Source organism: Psittacula echo, assembly GCF_963264785.1.
Source record: "Psittacula echo genome assembly, chromosome: 2".
NCBI classification, from domain to species: Eukaryota; Metazoa; Chordata; class Aves; order Psittaciformes; family Psittacidae; genus Psittacula; species Psittacula echo.
The window spans coordinates 44,512,214-44,524,730 of NC_137737.1; the positions used below are offsets into that span (position 1 = coordinate 44,512,214).

Consider the following 12,517-nt stretch of genomic DNA (forward strand, 5'->3'; position numbering starts at 1 on the left):
CTTTGTTATGATGGGCAGCTTATGTGACAAGTTACCGAATAGCCCCTTGTTCAAGTTGTAGCTGCCTGGTTTGCAGTTCATAAAACTGAATTATGAATTCCTGTATTCTTTCTGAAATCCACTTTAAACAACCCTCATCCATGCCTCTGCATAAGCTTTCCATGATACTCGCACCAGTTGTGTAAATAACAGCTTCAGTGAAATACTATCGATACTCATGGCTCTCAGCCCCAGCAGGGATTTTTTGAAAGCTGAGTAAATGCTTGAGCTTGCCTCAGCAGCATACATCTTGCAGGTGGGACAGGCAAGAGGACATGCTCTGTCCTGGGAAGCACTGGGGAACCCCCACGCTGTCTCTAGCGTATCAGCATGTGGCAGAGGCCTCCCTCTCTATCATTTTCCTTTCCAGCCAAAGCCATAAGAAATGGGATTTAAGCCAAAAGATGTTAAATAAGGGTAAGAAGGTCAGCAGGACACCAACGTGCCTGGGAGGCAGGGGCGGCTACTGAGGCAAGCCTGGGGAAATGGGAGGAGTTTCCCAACTTCACCACCACAGCTGGGACACAGCACTGGGACCTGCTGCTGCCAAGCCAGGCTGCGTAGGGAAACCACAGGCCTTCCTGTCACTGGAAGCATTGGCTCAAAGCCTGCGAGGGGGAGACCCAGCAGCCTGTGAGAAGAACTGATTTGTCCTGACTTGTGCCACCAGCCAGGTACCCATGTGGCTGCATCTCTCCCCACATTGCACAGGTCACCCATGGGGGAAGAACCCTGCAGTCACCAGTGGACAGCAAGCCTGGAGCTGCAAACTCGTGCGCTTACCAGTCACCGAGTGAATCAGGGTGTATGAAGCTTTTGTGTCAATGGATGAAAAGCATACAAAGTATTAGCCAGGACACCTGTTTCCAGCTGTGTTCAACAGCTTTAGTGGGCTCCTAATGAACTAGAAAGATAATCTCAGGGAAGGAGGCACTGACATGACCACTGCTCCTGGAGATGTTTCTGGCTCATTACAGTCTTTGTGCATTACACTAAATAAACCACCTAAAATTATGTTGTTGCTACTTAAAAGGATTACAACGATTGACCACGAGAAAGCATCTAATAGACCTCTGGTGAAAAGTCAAAGAGAATATACTTAAACCTAGATTTTTGCAGCACATCACACTACCTTCTGTATTGTTGCAAGGCATCTCATTGAAAAATAAAACCACCTGGAGGAATAAAGCTGTTCAGTTAAGGCTGACCTGAATACAAGGCTTTTTTCGTTCTGAACAGACAATTTAAAAACAATTTTTTTGGGTTTAATTTTGTTTTACAAAACAGTATCTCAGTCCTCACTGATTACTGATACTGATGCTACATGTCAGGAGCCTGCCCGTCCTCCTGGTGATGCAGAGGATCCAAGAACACGATCACTGCTCTGCAGCAAAATTGCCCATTTCCCCAGAAAGAGCCGTTCAGAAAGCCAAAGCAGCACCAGTTCAAGCAACAAGGCAGTCCCAGCAAACGGAGATGTATGATCTCGGGGAGCCACCTGCAAAAGCCCACACAAAAATGCTCCCCAGAAAGCTTCCGGCCTCGTAAACCATTCACAGGCCCCCGAAGGCCATAAATTCTGCACAGCCTCTCACAACTGTTTCAAAACACTTAATGTTTTCCTTCTGCTCTGCGGTTCCCTGCCCACAGTGGAGATCTCTGCACTCACCTGAAACTGAGCCTGGCCAAGTACTGGTCCATATGCCAAAACTGCTATAGAATTGAGCTGAATTGTCTTTGCCGTTGTCTGTCGAGGTAAGACATTGATGCCCTTCCTTATGATTTGATATATTTTAAACAAAAAAAGGGGAAAAACACCCAACTGATGTAAGCACTTGAGTCAGATTTTCAATTCCTGATGTCAAGCTCTAAGAAATCAGTGAAACAGGTTAATGACATCAGCTGAACTGAAGAATTTGAGTGTGGGACAAGCACGACATTTCTCTCCATAAACATAAAAATGTTATTCAAAAACCAGCATCCCAAAAAAATAGAAAAACCTTGCAAAGAAGATGCCTTATCCTGTCACTGCAGAGAGGGTAGCAGGAGCGAGCACTGAATGAGTTACTTAAAACTGAGCAGCAAAGCAAAGTTAACCCTTGAAGATATAGGAAGGTACAGGGATGTGGGCAAACACAGTTGGACCCTGCAAAGGAAATTATATGAGGATGTGAATGTAGAACTGGAAGTGCCCGTATCCCACCTGAGAAAGACTTTGTTGCACAGAAACTAGGAATGGCGAGCCTGTCTTGCTGCAAAGCATCCACCAAACAAACAGCATCATTAGGTGAGCCAAAAATATATCATAAAGAGGGGGGAAAAAAAAGCTATCTCAACAATTGTAGTTTTTTTTAGTCTATCCTCAATATTGAACTATGACTTGGAAACATTTAAGAAGCCAAAAGATAATGAAAGACATGAAGGTCTGTATAGACTCCCCGAATTGTCTGCCGTCAACCTTACGTCCTACCATTCTCCAGTAAGATGAGTGACATTTTGCACTGTGCAATACATTGGGTGTAAGCTACCAGCGCCTCAGCAAAGAGGTGCCATACAAACACCAGTTATTTAGCCAAGTACTTTTGTCATGGTCAGAATCTGGCCAAGAGGAAGATGACTGTGGGCTGTGTCGAGATGGGAGCCATCTGGTAAAGATGGGCACCACCATTTTTGAAGGGTCAGCATTTCAAGTTATTTTATTTGTTTTTATTAACCAGGTAAGAGAATCTGAATGAAATCTGTAGGTCTGTCAGCAGTTGGTATTGTGAAGGTGATGGCAATACCAAAATATTATGTATGAGACTTAGATGACTTTGTAGGCTGGAATCTTAGAAATGGATTAAATTTGATTGCGACAACTCCACATCATGCACCTGGAGACACCAAAGTGGAGCTGTAGGTTTCACATGGGGACTTATTTGGCTTCCACAGCTGAAGCGGAGGACTATTAGCTCACAAGACAATTATGAGCTACCAGAGCAATGAGTCAGTAAGGAAGGAGATCAAACTTTGTGACCTGAGGAGCTCATTCCTACTGCTCTCACACAGCCTCACCCATGGTCACTCAGGCTTTTTTCCACAAGGCGCTGAAACAGCCCCGTTTTTTCCCTGCTGCCTGCAGTGCTCATGGGAGCTGCTGTAACCACCCCCCCTGGCCGGCAGCAGCACAGCTCCCGGTGCTGTTTGCAGGGGCCTAATGCAGAGAGACCACAAAATAAAGCCATACGAGCCTTTGTAGTGCCTCCGAAGCTCGGCTGAGTCTGGAAGCCATCCTTGCGGCTGGGCAGTGAAAGCGATGCTGCTCTTCCCAACCTGCCACCATCTCCCATATCCTGCCCCCATGAAGGGACAAAGGACAGGGCTGCATGCTCCCCACTCTCACTCATTAACCAAAGCACTGAGTGCTGAAGTATCAAAGCCCATCAAATCACACTTTACGTTGGTTACTTTAACATGCAGCCTGTACCAGATTTCACCAGCAAAGCATTTCATAAGGAATAAAAAGTATTCTGTTCCCAGCAACAAGTCATATTTTTCTCACTCAGACAGTGATGGAGCCTGTAAACAGCTCCCATGTGGTAACAACGTGCCTGGAAAGGGAAAGGCTGTGGCTCCGTGTGCGCGAACCTCTCCTCTTCCCTGAACACACGTCTCCCCAGAGGAAAAGGGATTCTACTACGTATCTACGGAGGAGAACTTCAGTCAACTCTTCATGCTCAATTTTACCATCTAGTAAGACACCACCCAGGTTTTTGTTTGTTTATTTCTAATATCTTTTGAAAGTTCCTTACACCTTGAACGACTAAAAGGGATTTTGCTGGTAAAGGCCCAATGCACACACACAACTAGGGCAACAGAAAATACTGTTTGCCACAGCACACCTGAAAACCAAACTGCTATTACATTTTCATGCCTACTTCTCGAAGTATATTTCAATCTTTCTCTATTTGAAATCCCTGAAAATACTTCCAGACCTGTTTGTCTTCATTACTTTTCCCAGACCATCAATAAAACATCAATCAATAACCAAGGCTACAGGCAGGAAAACTCTGGTTGAGGGAGAAAAATCTAAAGCAAATCATGTACTTTGTAAGTCTACGAGAATCACTCTATGGCCCCCCTGTCCGGTCATTCTTCAGTCAGTAATTTCCCCTTAGCATTAGGTATTGCTATTCTTTGCAGAGACTGCCTGTGTCTTTTTACAGTTACAGTAAAGAAAATGACAATGAGGGCAAATACTCTTTCCTTTTAATCCCTTGCAGTGACTTTTGCAGCTATATAAAAAAACCCCACAAACCTTTTCAGCTATCTTTATTTGCCTTCATTCCTACCAAATCTCCAGCTCTGAAAGTACTTTTGCATTTCTTCAACTCCTCTCCATCTTTTTTTTGCTCTGGATCGGTACTTTCTGCAAACTGCAATTTGGTGGGTGAATTTAGGCCAGTTTAATCCAACTTGTATTGTAACTAATAGAGCAATTAACCTCTTTGTAACTAGCTAAGTAAAACTACTCCTTGGTTTTATTCTGTCTCAGTCTTCTTCACTCCTCATCCATACTAACGCTCACAGGATAATAACCTATCAGTGAGTACATTCGCTGAGGTCCAAGAAAGGTCCTTGTGTTGAGATTTCTTGTCTTGTTCAGATCACTGTAATCAGCACAAGGAACAGGAGTTTTCTTGTTACACACTCAATTTTCTCATTAATTAATTAGAAGAGATAAGATATGCTGCTTTGTAATTCAAATTAATCCTGCCTTTTTATCATATGCTCATGAACACTTGCCCAGTGGCATGGCTGCTGGCTAATGAGCAACTACCACATGCCAGAAGAGGCTGGTTGTCACAGATGTCACATCACAGACATCAGTCCTGCAAAGGTTTGCAATGAGTACTACGAACTGCCACAGAAATACCCAAAGCACCCAAAAATGAAGTCTCTGCAGGACCTGCTCTAGTCGCCTGATAGGCACCTGCGGCACTGTGTCCCTCCATAGGCAGCTCCTCCTGGAGGGTCCCCTGGCTGGATGCAGCAACTGCAGCTTCTGCCAGTCCTGCAACCCAGCACCGTCTGGACAGCAGAGTAAATGGAGTCCTGAGCAGCTACAGCACTCTGTTACTGGGGACACACAGAGCCCGGCACAGGGGACAAAAAGCACAGGACTTGACACGCCTGGCTCTGCACTTGGCTTACCTGGGAGCCCGTGAGTCCAGATGCACGGCAACCTTGGCCCCTCCTGACAGAATCTTGCTCCTGAGACACATCAGCCTTTTGCGGTCTATGAGAATGTTTCCAATATATAATATTGATATTCCACCAGTTGAAATATGGAGCAGCTCAAAGTTCTCCCACCCCATTACAACTCTGGCCATTAACAGCAAGCTATTAAAACCAAGTTAAAGAAGGAAGGTGGCTGCATTTACCATGCTGCTTTATTTCTCAGAAGCTTGGCATTTAGAAATAAACTAATCACTTCCATTTGACAGCGAGCAAAGCACTATTTGCTGTGATGTCTGAAAGCCTTGAGAAGGATTTGGATACACTTAAAGGTTTCATTAGAATAGCGATGGGGTTTGCCTATACAGAGCAAGAATTATGAATGGCTGTGCTGAATTCATACTGACATACCTTAAGTCTAACAGTGATAGAATGAGGGGCAGGAAACTTGAAAGGTGAAAAGGTGAATGGCAAGAGAGTTAAGGCTTCATTATAATGGCTCTTTTTATTATTATTATTTTCTTAAACTGGAGCCTTCTGTCACTGTAAACTGAAGATTCGACTGCTTTGCCGACTTAGCAATGATTAAAGTTCCAGCATCTATTCTCCATAGCAAAGCCACTATTATGGCATTACAGCAAAGAAAAGAATATTGCAAAGAAATGCTGCACAGAGAACTGAGCAAGGGTTCCAAGGGACTAACTTTGTACCTGCACCTCTTCCCAACCTCAGGGAGAACTTCTCAGTCCTCCAAAGCTGAGTGATCTGATGTTATCTTCTGGTTCAAAAGTTCTTCATTATATTGCAGTTTCACCAGAGCAGTTGCACACAGAGTTATTCTATCATGAATTTTGTCCGAAAGAAGCTAGTTACACGTAGGTAGCCTGCACATGTTGCGGACGTATTGTTGGTTTTGTTTCAGGCTTCATTACGCTGTGTTTACAGTTCAGTCTCTTTCCCTTTTCATCTTACTCAGCTTGGTGTATTTCAAAACCACCACCACATTTTAGGTACTCTGAAGAGACCTTGTCTAACAAACCCCTGAATTTTCTTTTGAGAACGAATCCTAACTAATTTAGAAAGCTTTAAAACAAAGAATGCTTTCCCATGCCTCACAGCAGCCATATCTCCTAGAACAAAACCTCATTCAATGCTGAGTAAACATTAATGCACTTCCCCACCTCTTACATCTAACTTGTGGATTTATCATCTTACTTTCCTTGGACACAATGGCAAAAGGGGAATTATTTTTCACAGCTGACAGTGGGAATGTGGAGCCCAGGAGGCAGAGAGCCCCGGAGATCTGACAGTCTGCTTGAACTGTGCCTGAAAAATGCGATTCATCTGAACGCTGCAGAGAGAAGGGGTGGGGGGGAAGGATGAGCTTAATTGGCTCTGACTATAAAAGTCAGATCTCTGTTTTCTCTGGAGATGCGCATTGCAGAAAACACTGTTAGTGAACCTGGATCCCTTCTAAAAGGGCTAATTTAATCAAGCGTTACAGTAATTTGGGAATGTGACATTTAGGAATGTGTGAGGAAATTCACATATAATCCTCAACAGTCAAACTTATCAAATGTTTGTCATTAAGCAACACTGAATGAATCACCCTGAAGAAAGAGGATATGTACCAGCGGTAGCCAAAGGGAGTGGTCTCGCATACAATGAAGCTTCAGCATGGACAATTTGTTGAGAATTAATTCAAAGCCAGATCCTGTCTCTTATGCACAAAATGAAAACATGAGACAAAAGCTTGAAGAATTAAGGATGCCTACCATGAAGATACAGGAACGATTTATTATTAAGTGACAGATTAAATGAGTTTGGTGTCAAAATACCCTCTTGGGCTGCACAGGATGCTACATGTGAACTCCTGGCAGCAATGAGGAGCTTTTGTGGAGCTGTGTTCCCAGGACGGCTGGCTGTGGTGCTCCCACCACGCTTGAGGCACACAGGTACAGGAACAGCATCAGATTTACACCGTGTTCCTCTGCCCGCTTGTGGAGCTTTCAGATGTATCCTCCTAGGGCTTCGGGCTCCTCATTTTTTTCAATCTCTCACCTTACATAAGCACTTCATTTATCAGAAAGCAAGGGGAAAAAATCCATTCCGTGCTGAAATAGACTGTCACCTGCATCGCTTCCTAATGTAAGCAAATCCCAGTAGAAAGGTTTAGCACCAGAGTTTTCTGCCGGACCAATAAATCATTCTCAGAAATATCGTTTAAACCCTACATGTGCTTTTAACCAGTAGGAGTAGCATGTTTTTTGAAATAAATTCCAACAATTCAACAATTAATCCAATTTCCTGGAAGAACTCAGGCTGGCCACTGTGCATTTCACGGTTCCTATCAGCCACATATATATTAGCAATATAATAATGAAACTGTTACTGCATTTTAATAGAAGAAAAATAAGTGGAACACACTGTACAGTGTGACACTATCACACAAGTTAAGAATGTTCCAGAGACTTAATCCTTTTACAATTGTGTGTGTGATCGTGCATGCATGCATGTATAAAGACACTAGAAAAGCTGCTCTTGAAAGACACGAGGCTATTAAACTGTGCAGACATCGCAGTTGTCTCCTGAAGTGCCAGGATCCCATCCATTAATCAGCCCAGCTGTCTCACAAGGTAAAAATAAAACAGTGCTTTAACAGGCTGCAATCAACTTAGGAAGCATGGCTGGGCTCTCCTGTGCTGTACTCGGGAGAGCCTGAAAAGTGGATTAGGAGAGCAGCACACAAACCAGCACAACACTCCAAATTCCTCCCTGGAAAAGCTCTTCTCCAATTGTTCATAAAAGAGAATAAAAGTAAGTGAGCTTTCAAACAGTCTGTACCAGTTCTCTATTTTATAGCTCACTGCAATTTCCTTTAATTAACTTGCACAACTTAAATGGCCTGAATTGTAGAGCCAGTTCCCTTCAAAAAAATGTCATCTTGTAAACTTTGATTAGCTCCAGAGAAGAGATGGCAGATGACTTTAAATGGCACAAAGGTGGATTTATTGGCAAGAGTGTCAGGTTTGCACTTAGCAAGGAACTGGCAGATAGCAGAAAATGGCTGGACAGGATTTAAACTCCAAGGACTCAGAGCTGAGAAAGGATTTATTTGAACAGCAAAGTACAGCAGTGTATTTATTCCAGTTAAAATTAATAAAAGCTTTTAACTAAAAACATGAAGAAATTAAACTTCCAGTGGAAAGCGACTGCATTGCTTCAAAGCTACGGTCACAGGGGTATTTATTGCTTTCCTCCCTCACCGTGTCATTTATTGCTTCCAGCAATAGGAAAGTTTATTGATCGGGTGTATGTTCAGAAGTCACATTAAATTTGAAGCTGTGCAAAATTAGTTAGCATGCAGGAAATAAAATGCTTTAATTTTGTCCTAAATCAACTCTAGAAAAAAATATATTCACTGCATATGAAAGGCACAGAGCCTGAAGTCCTGGAAAAAGCAGAGTTGTCAAAAGGAGTGTAAGCTGCTTCCTATAAGAAGACAAGAGGCTTAGTCATGGTGTACAACAACAGAAACAACAGGGCTTTATGCCAAGAGAAGTTCTCACTACTGAAGAATCACTGCTTGAAGCCATAACTTGATTTGGGTTTAGGGGGACTTTTCTGTCCCAGGTTTTGTGCTTTCTTTACAAGTATCATAAAATTGCTTATGATTGTGCTTGAATATCAGCTACCACACTGAAGCCTTGTTTACACTTGTGACTCCACCACTGGCAATGGACTAGTGGGAACAGCAACAGAAGCGGTTTCCACAAAGCCAAACAGTGCTCTGCTCCAGGCTGGGTGTTCAGTCCTTAAGTCCTGCTTCGGGCGGGAGGCTGGCCCAGCTGACACCAGGGGTCCCCAACGACTTAGTGAAACATTCTGCAAAACGGCATTCACAATTACTTGATCCCAGGCTTTTGGCTTGCAGTGAAGACGCCGGACATGATGCTGACTTTGCTGAATCAGATATTTATAAATTGCATTCAGCCACAACAGTTCATAGAGGGTGCTGAAAAGGTAGGGCGGCCATTTTCTTACTTTTCTAAGTACAGACGCAGCATTTGATTTCACTTTTATGGACTAAAGCTGAAAGATGCTTTCCTCAGAAAACTGAAAACCACATACTTTTCAAGTCTGACAGCAGGTTCTTTCAGCAGACACCATGTGGCTCACCTAACTACAAATGTGTAACCGAGACACCAAAGAGGAGGACATTCACAGAGTCAGCTATGCCATCTGGAAAAGCTCATGCACAAGGAAGCTGAGGGAGCTTCAGACTGACATGCCTCAAGTGGGAGCAGACTGGAACCCTGTAACCACAGGGAGTGGGAGAAGTTCAGATTAAGGCTACAGGACACTTCTACATACACATCAAAAGCTAGTCAGACTGACCTTATACTTGATGCATTGTGCCAACCTTCATCATCACTACTTCCTTCAGGTATTTCTTTCCCTTTCCTTCCCTGAATTATGTTGTAAGTCCTCTAGAAAGTGTTTGAGTATCTGCATACCTTGGGCCATGATCTAGACTGGCACAACAGTAGAAATATTTAACAAAATTCAAGTAAAAAAGAAGGCGTGATCAGTTTTTAACTCTTACTTCCCTTGGTCACTCTAAGTAACTGTGAATAATAACAAACTGTTTGTACCTACCAGTAGAAGACCTATGATTTATAAATTTCACCTACAGCAGTGTAATTGTGCACAGAAATCCACACACGGGACAGTTTGCTTATGTATCTCTTTCCAGTAGAATTTCCTTTTCACTGATTTCATCTGCTATTCTAGATTAAAATCAGAAATTTCTGCAAAATAACTTCACAATAACGTTTCTGGATTTGTCAGCAGCAGAAATCATAATTCACCCCATCACTGCTAATGCTTACATGGAAAAGTCAATAAAACACAAAAAAAAAGGCAGAAAGCTTCCTTTGTACTCGACAGCACCAGACCTATCATATTTTAGAATGCTACTGGTACTACCACATCAAAAAAACAGTCACAAAAAGCACAAGCAGAGAAGTATGCTATTGTCATCTTAGGATTTCTTGAAGGTTTGCCAGTAAGGTGAGATTCACTGAAGTCGGAAAAGCAAGTTACTTTTACATTTAAATTCGCAGTTTCTACTTTGGAACTGCAGAACCGTCAGCCTCATAAAGTCACACACTGAAGTCCAAATCTTGCATGTCACCCCACATTGTGCACATATATGTACGGCCACCAAGACAATTTTGATTCCATGGACATGTCTGCCTGTACAGAGAAAGGCAGTAAACACATTTTTTCCTCAAATTGCTTGCAGGCTCAGGTCTTCTTCAGTATTCCTAACCAAGAAAAATTACAGCAATTCAATCAAACATGAAGAAAATCCTACAATGTGACAGATCAGCTATGAAAGAACACACCAAAAGGAGGACAACAGTTAAGCTATCGGAATTTTCTTCATGAGACCAGGTTTCTTCTGTGTCATACTTAGCACGCAGAGATTTTCATTTTTCAGAGCTATAAGGAATTTGACAAGTAAACCTACTACAGCTAATAGCATTTTAATCTTTATGCATAATAATCACAAACTCACATTGTAAAGGTTTGATAATAACTGACAGCTGAATTTGAAGTATATATTTCATTCCAAAACAGATGCGCATGTAGGTGGATGTGTTGTAGAAATATAATAAACTACATGGCTGAGCCTAGATAAGCTGCTGATTCTCAAACGTCAGCTTCATCTGCACAAAGTTAGGGTTGAAATCTGCTCTCTTAAATACCTGTTCATCCTTCTTATGACACCATCTCTAAAGAGCTCAGCGAACAGTAGATTAAAAAAGTATCTAATGAGGTATGACAGAAACTCTGATGGAGCTAAACACCAGAGATCTAAATTCTAATAAATGAATGAAGTAAAACATTTACTGCCAGCAACTATGTCAAGTTAGCCATAGGAAACTGTAGCTCTGCAGCTGGAGAAGGGCAATACTCTGCAAGCCAGAGAAGCAATGGAACTCCTCCAGCTTTGATTATTTATGGTGTGATGATGAAGGAACAACTTTCCATGTGAGGAACAGCTTTAAAGTTGAACAGTGAAGCTGGAACACAGACTTAATGAAAAATCAGAGGTGTACAAAACTACAGCTAGAAAAACAATAACATTCATTTCAACAATTTAAAAATATGATTTATGTGCAAAACCAGATGTTAACTTGTCCAGCTTCAAGGTAAACAGCAAGCTGTATTCATAACAACCCTTCTGCTGAACAGCAAACACGCAGTATTTAATGTTGCTGTAAATAAGATTCACTTCATATCTCCAAATGTTATCAAAATGAACACAAATGCAAACCAAATACATTTTAAACAAAGGACACATTTGCATTTAATGCAAAACTATTTTCAAAAATCCCAACCTTTCATAATCCACCATAATCATAATAGCCTGAAACGTAAGAATGCTTTCAGGCTCAGAAAAAAGGCTTCTAATTTTAAACATTTATGAGGACACTGAGAAGTGGCTTAGAACCATGCTTTAAAACATGTTTTCAGGCTTTAAACTGCTGAAAGCTGAGATCCCTTTACCCATTTGGCCTGGACTACAAAAAGGGAGAGAAGTACAAAAATATGATGAAAAGACTGTACGTGAAAATTTCCATTAAAGAAAAAAAATGCCTCTTTCCTCCCATCATCACCTCACCTCCCCCTCCTTTTACATGAAATGGAAGGGAATGCCTCTTCTTGCCTGAGAACCACCACCAAACAACTCACCGACACCACTGGCTCTGATGCACCACCACGTTTAACAAATACTTCTACAAAGTAATTTTGAAGAACAACTCTGCCATCATTGGGGCTGCTCCTGAACAGGAGGGACTCTGTCTTGGAGCTGCATTCATTGCAGCTCATTTTAAACTATACTTGGGGGATTTTGCAAGAGAAGTCATGTGTGTTGGTTATAAATAATGACCATAACATCAACGAACATTTTTAATGTTTTCTGCCCAACTCTTAAAATGCATGCTTTACGCAGGGCATGAACTTCCCTTTGATGTATTATAACTATGTGACGAAGGGATTGTTCTCACATTCCTGTTTCAGGGAAAACACCAAGCTGTTTGATTTTGAAAGTTAAAGGATTAACTTGGAGGGAAAAACCACTTCTAAGTGCAAACACACTTTACTATAGTCTCAGTTTGATATGAAACACTGACTTTAAAATTAGCTATTCCTTTCCAAATATGCCACGTGTTCTCCTCCATCTCCC

General features: G+C 42.1%; 1 protein-coding gene across 1 annotated transcript in view; it reads right to left on the reverse strand.

Annotated features, from left to right (window-relative positions):
- Positions 1-8,364: 8,364 nt before the first annotated feature.
- The window catches only part of ZNF438 (zinc finger protein 438), a 58,300-nt gene continuing 54,147 nt past the window's right edge, over positions 8,365-12,517 (reverse strand). The window contains exon 10 of the mRNA XM_080609992.1: positions 8,365-10,586. Within this exon, the coding sequence (XP_080466118.1) occupies positions 10,578-10,586 (9 nt within the window). The 3' untranslated portion in view covers positions 8,365-10,577. The remainder of the gene's footprint in view (positions 10,587-12,517) is intronic.